Raw genomic sequence first — 8,737 nt, 5'->3', positions numbered from 1 at the left:
CATTCTCAGAGCCTCCCTTCTCCTTGCCCCTTTTCCACACCCATTGCCATCGAGAACTTTTTAGGTTTTTCCTCCGAATGCACTGAGGGCTCCATTTGGCTCAATCCCGGTTTGGGGAGAATCTGCTTCTATCTAAGGGAAGCAGGAAGGCAGTTGAGGCTGGTGGGCAGAGCCGAGATATGAGATTTGGGGGGACCTGGCTTGAGTCCAGACCCACCACTGACTTGCTGTGTGGCCTCAGACATGTCACGTGCCTCTCTTGAGTTCTGTTTTCTTCTTTCACTTCCTGTAAAGAGAGGCGACTGTCATGCCTTTAAGACGGACCCCGAACAGCAGTACTTGCTGGCCCTGTGGCATGGTGACTGAGTCACATTCCCGATCAGACTCCACGGATACCCCCCTGTAGGGCCCATGCCCAGTCTGGGACATGCCCAAGCCGTTGCCAGCATGAAACAGTTGAACATGACCCCATCTTCTTTAGAAGCCAGTTGGAGTGTTAAATGAGATGATCCCTAAAGTGTATAGAAGGTCAGTGCTCAGCAGCGACCTGCCCCTGCTGTAAGGCTTGGGGGTGTCTCCTCCCGGACCCCTGACATAACGCCCTGTGTTTGGAGCTAGACAGCGGGAGGATTGGGCAAGGCAGGAGTCTGCACATCGAGATGGAAATTACAGAGGGGAAGAGGTTGGCGTTGGGAGCAGCAGTGGCCGTGGCTGCGGGAGTGGTAGCAGTGATGGTCCCCAGCACTGTCCTTCCGCTAGACTTATTTTCAGCCTCGGGACAGATAGTGTGTGACGCCCCAACTCTGTGGAAGACCCCCAAGGGGAGCCCCATGGCCTCTGCCCCCCCCCCGCCCCACTTGCCTGGACCGGCCCCGCCCAGGGGTCCAAGGGGAGCCAGGGGATTCTGTTCCTGCCACCTGGGGGTGGATTCTTTTTGGGGGCCTGGCATGGTGGTCACCAGAGCGACACTTTCCTGTACCTTCATTACTGATGTTTTCACGTGACTTAGGATATTGTTGCCTGAGCTGATGAGCTCAGAACAACTGTATTTTAAAAAAAAATTTTTTTTTAATGTTTATTTATTTTTGAGAGAGAGAGAGAGAGAGAGAGAGAGAGAGAATGAGTGGGGGTGGGGCAGAGAGAGAGGGAGCCACAGAATCCGAAGCAGGCGCCAGGCTCTCAGCGGTCAGCAGAGCCCGACGCGGGGCTCAAACCCACCAACCGCGAGATCATGACCTGAGTCGAAGTCGGATGCTCAACCAACTGAGCCACCCAGGCACCCCTGTATTTTTTTTTTTTAATAAAAATCGCTCATGTTCAGATCCAGTGGTCTTCACCAGGCGTTGACCTTGGAGGCTGTTGTATCTATCCTGGTGCTGGCTGAGCCTCCCCTCTGCCCCCCATGTCTCCTGACTCTGGTTCCAGCAGGTGAAACACAGCTGCCACCACAGGGGCAAGGCTTCGAATATCTTGGGCTCTTCTCTCTTCTTCCAGCCTTTGGGATTTTCCTTCTTTCTGGAGGGAGTTTGCAGGCACCTGGTGCATTGGGGAACAGAGGTGATGGTCAGCGTGTGCAGAGAAACCCTGCCATCCCCAGTGTGATTCCCTCCAGGCAGGTTTTACCCTGTTAGTGGATTTTTCTTGTGGGCACTGGGGAGTTCAGCAGCTTCCCTGAGGTCAGTGCTCCTGAGAGTGAAAATGAAAATCCTGGTTGCTTGTCTGTATTAGCTAGCCACAGGTGCCATCACAAAGCCCCCCATACTGGGCAGTTTAAACAGCAGACATCTATTTTTTCATGGGTCTGGAGGCTGGAAGTCTGAGGTCAGCATGTCAGCAGGTGGGTTTCTTTGAGGCCTCTCTCCGTGGCGTGTAGACGGCTGTTTTCTCCCCGTGTTCTCACATGATCAATCCTCTGTATGGGTCTATGTCCTGATCTTGTCTTCTAACAACGACACCGACCAATCTTACAAAGACACTGTTGGATTAGGGCCCACCCTAATAGCCCATTTTACCTTAATTGCCTTTGTGAAGGCCCAGTCTTCAAATACAGTTACATTCTGAGGTCCTTGGGTCGGGCTTCAACATCCAGCTTTTGGGAGGGTCACACTTCAGCCCATAGCACTGTCAAAGTTTGCAGAGCTAAGGGGACTTTACTCCTGCAGTCACTGTCCTCTGTTTCCCTGAAGTGGTTGACAAAGAGTGGGAAGTACTCTGGAGGGACAGGCTGTTCTGAGAACCCTTTGACACCAACCCCCGTAAGCCTCCCCAGATACCTGGGCTGGTAAAGCAGCCCACCTTATACCCTCCACCCCTCTGCTGTCCTGGATTGTAACCACCTGCCCACATGCCTCTCCCCTTCCTCAGGCCATGAGCCCCTCGAGGGCAGGAACCCTGCCTGAGCTTTCTCTGTCTACCCAGTGCCCCGCATAGGACCTGGCTCAGAAATGTTTACCCAGTGGAACTGACACCACAAAGTTGACTGCCATTTGTTTTTCTCTTAAGAACCCAAGGCCGTTTCTGTTGTTTCCAGACAAATAGGAGAGAACTTAATAGTTCCTGGTGGAGTGAAGACCATTGAGGCCAATGGACGGATGGTGATTCCCGGAGGTATCGATGTCAACACGTACCTGCAGAAGCCCTCCCAGGGGATGACAACTGCTGATGACTTCTTCCAAGGGACCAAGGCAGCACTGGCAGGCGGGACCACCATGATCAGTAAGTTGCACCCCTGCCTTGGGCACATGTGACTTCTGTTCTATGTCACCAGCAGCATCAGCAACACCACAACACTCAATATAGATACAGGCACTTTGCTCAGGGGACCATTTAATATAACTCACCACAACCCTTCCATAAAGGCCAATATATTATGTGTGCCACTGGTAATACACCGATAATTTTATAGGCAATAGACAGTTAAAGTTTAAGGTATTTTAATGCATTTGAAATGAGATGACTGGCACATTGTGGGTACTATTGTTTCTTGTGCGATTAAAATGAACATTTAAATTTCTAGGAACTGTGGACTGATTTAAAGAAAAGTATCAAGGGAAGAATGATACGGATTATAGGCAGACAAAGCCGAAAGTTTCCTGAACCTGGTGTGCACATGGCTAAAGTTTGGGAACCAGTCATGTAGGTGTTACTATGAAAGATGGAGAACTAGAGGCTCACAAAGATGAAATAAGTTGCTGGACGTTACACAGTGGGGAGCAGGTTGTACTAGTCAGTATCGATGCTGTAATGCTGTGATAATGCTGCATAACAAACAGTCCCAAACTTCAAGCATCACTTGTTTTTCTTGGTCAAGGATCTGAGGGCCCAGGGAGAGGACTGGAGTGGGTCTGCTTCAGGCTGTGGGTTGGGTTCTCAGGGACACCATGGATCCCCCATCCTGGAACCAACGGCCACCCCAACTGTGCCCTTCTCCTGGCAGATGGCAGAAGTGCAAGAAGGGTCTGGCAGGAACTTGTCACTCCTCTTACCACCTTATGTCTTCACTTACACACAGAAGTTCTGTTGGCCAAAGCAAGTCACATGGCCAAGCCCAAAGTCACTGGGATCGCACTCTGCCCACCACGAGCCATGGGGAAGGTGGGGAGCAGAGGAAGAATTGTGCACAAATAATGCCATGTACCTCAGTGGTTTCTTTGGAGGCTAGATTCTTCCTCTACTGCACTTTTCAGTCCCCTATATTTTTTTAAGTAGCTTTTGTTTCTTGGATTCCATTTTAATAAATGGTTTTTAAAAATATTTATTTATTTTGAGAGGGGGGGCGGAAAGTGAGCATGAGTTGGGGAGGGACGGAGAGAAAGAGAGAGAGAGGATCCCAAGCAGGCTCTCTGCTGTCAGCACAGAGCCTGACATAGGGCTTAGTCTCACGAATCGTTAGATCATGACCCGAGCCGAAATCAAGAGCCAGTCGTTTAACCTACTGAGCTACCCAGGCGCCCCTTAGTAAATGGTCTTAATTAAGCATTAGCTGATTTTCAGTGTTCTTTCAACTGGTAGGCTCTCTGTATCCAGGCAGCTCATCCCCAAACTGGCCACAACCCTGCCCATCTCTCTTCCTCCAACAAACCCCTTTGGAAATACATTGTGGGCTAGAGCTGGCCATCGTGGGTGGGGCTCGAACCCACGAGCAGCGAGATCATGACCTGAGCCAAAGTCGGACGCCTAACTGACTGAGCCACCCAGGTGCCCTATAGGATGAGCTGTATAATAGGAGCCTCCCCACCCCCCACCCCCCACCATAGTATTGCTGGGAGACATACATGAGGTTACTGAGCGTAGTGCATGACACATGATAAGTACTTGGAAATATGAGCTCGGATGGTTCTGAGAGGTGGAGATGGAAGTTCCAGGCTCAGGTGACCTGTGTGGAGTAGAGGACAGAGCCCCAGATGAGGAGTCAGGATCTCCAGAGTCCCCCTTTGCTCTTTTCCCATCATGAGCTTTGAGACTCTTGGGGAGGCTCCTGGCCCATTCTTTGGGTCTCCTCCTCCCCGTCTGTAATAGGGTGGTTTTCCCAGTGTGTTTTATGGAACTCCAAGAACCTGTGACAACACCAGGAGGACCATAGTAAGAGGAGTGTGGGGGGCAGCGAGGTTCTGAGTCCCCACCCCATTTTTTCATTCAGCTGATCCTTACTGAGGGTTGCTCTGTGCCAGGCACAGTGCTAGGTGTTGAGGGAAAGGATGGACAAAGCAGGCATGGTGCTAGTTCTCCAGTGGTTGCAGGCTTGGGGGGGTTACAAATCATATATGACTATATATCCATGTCTATAGTCTGTGACTCGGGCTACAACAGAAAGGTGCACAGAACTCTGAACTGAGGGGCAAAGCATTCAAGGAAGCCTTCCCTGAAGAAGTGACATTCATGCAGGGAACTGGAGGATGAGTATGAATTAACTGGGTGAAGAAGGTGGAGGGGACCAGAGCCCCAGGAAGAGAGAACGACATGTGCAAACACCCCGTGATGGGAGAACACAGTTTGCATTTAAGAGACCCATGAGGCATGAATGCAGAGACTTAGGGGTAGAGTCCTGTGAGATAAGACTGGAAGGTGAGGGTGGTGCTGAGCCTCGATGGCTGAGGTAAGAATTTTGGACTTTTTCATATGGACAATGAGCAGCTGTCAAAGGATTTTAAGCAAAGAGTGATGTGATCTGCTGATCTGCTTTGGGTTTTAAAGAGACCATAATAGAGTGGCCTAGATCAGATGTGGCTGGACCGGTGGGATCGCAGTAGCTCACTGAGAGAAGAGGGTGGCTAGGACTAGGGGTGTGGCCATGGAGTGGACAGAGGTGGACAGCTCCCGGGATACGTAGGAGGGAAATCTAAGCACTTGGTGATGGGTCAGACGTGGGGGTATCTGAGAGAAAGGAAGTGTCAAGAATGACCCCTTCGATCCTAGGTATGGAACTAGTGTGGTATCTGCACAGCTAAGGAGGTGGCGGGGGACCAGATTTGCAAGGGGTAACGATGTTGCATAAGGTTTGGGACATTTGAACCTGGAGGAGCTTTTGAGTTTTGCTGGTGGAGAGGTCGGGGAAACAGCTGGCTTCAGAGTTCTGCAGCTAAGCTGGAGTGGTACATTTTAATGATTAGCTACATTGAAGGAAACATTCCAGGACCAAGCCATGAGGAATTCGACCATTTAATGGCCAAGGAGAGGCAGAAAATTCTACAAGGAGCCTGAGGAAAAATGGCCACAGAAGTAGAATAAAAGCCAACAAGCCATGTTGTCATGGAAACCAAGAGGAGGGAGTGATTCACTGTGCCCTGAGAGGGCCAGTGGAGTCAGGATTGGATGTTTCCATTAAATCCAGAGACATGGAGATTGAATTAGCAAAGGCCAATGCTTTAGATGGGTGGAGGAGGGAGTGGGAGGAGAATAGGGACCTCTCTTTATAGGTGTCTGGCTGTAAAGGGTGGATGTTAGGGAGATAGGGCAGTAGCTAGAGGGATATACGAAGCCAAGTGAGGCTTAAAAGTTAGGCGTCTCCCCTTTCATTTGCTTTGCATTTAAGATTTTATTTGAAAGAGGGTGATGAAATTAACATTCTTTTAGTCTCTAAAGTCTTTTTCACTTTCCATCTATGGCAGCATGGGGTAGGAGAAAGGTTCAGACTGCAGCAGACGAGACTCTGGGGATCTTCCTACTGCTTGACTAGTTGTGTGATGTTAGACAAGTTCCTTGCCTCTTTGAGCCTCAGTTTCTTCATCTGCAATGGAGATGCTAATATGCACCTCGTGGGGGGGTTGAGAGGATTAAATATGATAATTTTAGGCCTTGTGGCAGTATCTGAGGCATCGTAAGCATTCAACAAAGAGTTGTGATACTGTTGCTGCTGCCGAAGATGACAATGACAATGGTGGTGACCATGCCGCTGCTGATGGTTATGGTAGTCATGGTGACATTGATGGCAATGTTGACGATGATGATGAAGAGGGTTGTGATGATGAGGATGTTGCTCTTGGTGATGGAAGTGGGGGTGATGATTAAGGTGGTGGTGGTGATGATGGTGATGGTGGTGATGGGGTGAAGAGGCTATTAGAGCCTACCATTGGGACATCTTGGGTCCTCAACATCTTGGAATGTGACAAGTGCCGTTCTTTCACAGTTGACCATGTTGTCCCTGAACCTGGGTCTAGCCTGCTGACCTCCTTCGAGAAATGGCACGAAGCAGCTGACACCAAGTCCTGCTGCGACTATTCCCTCCATGTGGACATCACGAGCTGGTACGATGGCGTGCGGGAGGAGTTGGAGGTGCTGGTGCAGGACAAAGGTCAGTTAAAGTCTCAGAATGGGGGCGCAGTTGTGGAATTTCTGGTTCTTTGGCGGGTCTGATCATGTGAAGTGAAAAATCCCTTTATCTGCGTCTGCGGGGAGCCCAGCTATGTGCTGCACACTGTCGCATAAACAACGCAAAAACGGGATCCTCTATAAGGGGTCTGTCTGTCCTCTTCTCCTTCGAGCCCTTGGGAGGTATCCCCCTGTTCACAGAAGCAAGCCTCATTTCCTTAGCCTGGCACGCAGGGCCCTCGCTGATCTAGTCCCCTTTCTCTTTCTTTGCCTAAACGTATCTGGGGTGCTTGTTACCTTGGATGCCGTCCCCTGAAACCTGCTTGACCGCTGGACCTGTGCTCGCACTGAACCCCCTACCAGGATGGCCCTTATCTTCTACTCTGCTTCCCGAGCTCAACCAGCACCTTCTCCAGTTTCCCCCTTTTTGGCTCTCCCCTCTCCATCGCACTTGGACTATGGGACACTGGTTCTTTGGCTCGTCTGTTACACCCTGAGCTCTATGAGTGGGGGGATCGTCTCTATCCAACTCTGTATCCCAGGCCGTTTCCCTTCTGTTTGGACTCACTCACACCGGGTGGCCCTGCACAGTGTAGACACTACAGTGTGCATCATGTTGAGATGACTTAAATTGCAGATACATGAAGCAAAACAAGAGAACAGAATGAACCAGGGCAGGAGTGGTCTGTCTGGAGAGGGGCTGTTCTGGATGCTCTCTGAAGAGGCACCCTCAAATGAATGAGATGCTTCAAGGAGACCTAGAGGGTGTTTTCAATTTTTAAGATAGAGATGCTGTGTTTTCTCATTATAAGAGGATGTTCTCCACAATACAAAAGAGTCAGGAAATAAAGACAAGGAAAAAATGTTTTTCTTCTGGCCATACCCCCCCGCCCCCACCACCTACATTAACGTTAAGGAGTATTGCTTTCCATTCCCTGTCTATTTAGACGATTTCCTCCTTATATAGTTATACGACGGCAGTTATTCGAGATCCTTCTATTTTCACTTAACATTTTATGAGTAATCATTAGTTTTCATTAATAACTTTTTAATGGCTTGTAATGTAGCACGTAATGGTTAACTTGCTTATTTTCTTTTTATCGGGCACTTAGGTTTTCTGTCCGCTTTACTGTAAATGGTGTTTCGGTGAACATCTTTGTCTACGAACATTTGTTTGCATTTCTTATCGCTTCCTCCGATTTCCAGAGGTGGAATTACAAGGTCAAGGTGTTAACGTTTTTCAAGATTGTGACACTTGCAGCCAAATTGCTTTCCTGGAGGATGCACACACTTGCATGCCCACGATCCCCGTGTCTCTGGCTCCTTGCACGTGTGCACCGTGGGGTGTTACTTCTACAAACTCCTTGTAAATTTGATGAGGCAAATCCAGTCTATCAGCATACGCTGCAGTCTTTTTTATCATTAATTATGTCAGACATTTTGCGGCAAATCCAGTCTATCAGCATACGCTGCAGTCTTTTTTATCATTAATTATGTCAGACATTTTGCATCCTCGTTGTGAATGTCCGACTGTATTCTTTGCCTACTTCCAAGTTTGGGTTTTCTGTGTCTGAGTTCTCCACATCAAGAAGGCGATATCCCTCCCTTGCGGTGGCTGTGAATCACACTCTTGTTTGGGGCAGTCGCAATCCAAGGGAATTTACAATTCTGTACCTTGCCTTCCTCACCTCGTGTTAAGTCCTGAGCAATTTTCCACTCTCCCCATGCGGCTCATCGTATCAGTTTTAGCAGAGCCTGACCCAATGGGGATGTGCAGAGGGGACAGGTGGGACACTGAGATCACAAAGCTGTCACAAGAGAATGCCACAGGGAGGGGACTTTGTGGGGTCGTATTTATCGCATTGTCCTGGAGGAGGGCAGAGAATTTTCTCCCCTTGACCGGACACTCGTAAGGAAATGGCTTGTGGAG

General features: G+C 49.4%; 1 protein-coding gene across 2 annotated transcripts in view; it reads left to right on the top strand.

Annotated features, from left to right (window-relative positions):
- CRMP1 (collapsin response mediator protein 1) overlaps positions 1–8,737 on the top strand; it is a 78,363-nt gene that overhangs the window by 29,131 nt on the left and 40,495 nt on the right. For both annotated transcript variants that reach the window (XM_023253323.2, XM_023253324.2), the window contains exons 3-4: positions 2,531–2,715; positions 6,626–6,790. In XM_023253323.2, coding sequence (XP_023109091.1) covers positions 2,531–2,715; positions 6,626–6,790 — 350 coding nt within the window. The remainder of the gene's footprint in view (positions 1–2,530; positions 2,716–6,625; positions 6,791–8,737) is intronic.

The sequence above is a fragment of the Felis catus genome, chromosome B1 (genome assembly GCF_018350175.1).
Source record: "Felis catus isolate Fca126 chromosome B1, F.catus_Fca126_mat1.0, whole genome shotgun sequence".
Lineage (NCBI taxonomy): Eukaryota > Metazoa > Chordata > Mammalia > Carnivora > Felidae > Felis > Felis catus.
Note: the sequence above shows the minus strand (reverse complement) of the source record. Positions and strands in the feature narration are given on the sequence as shown.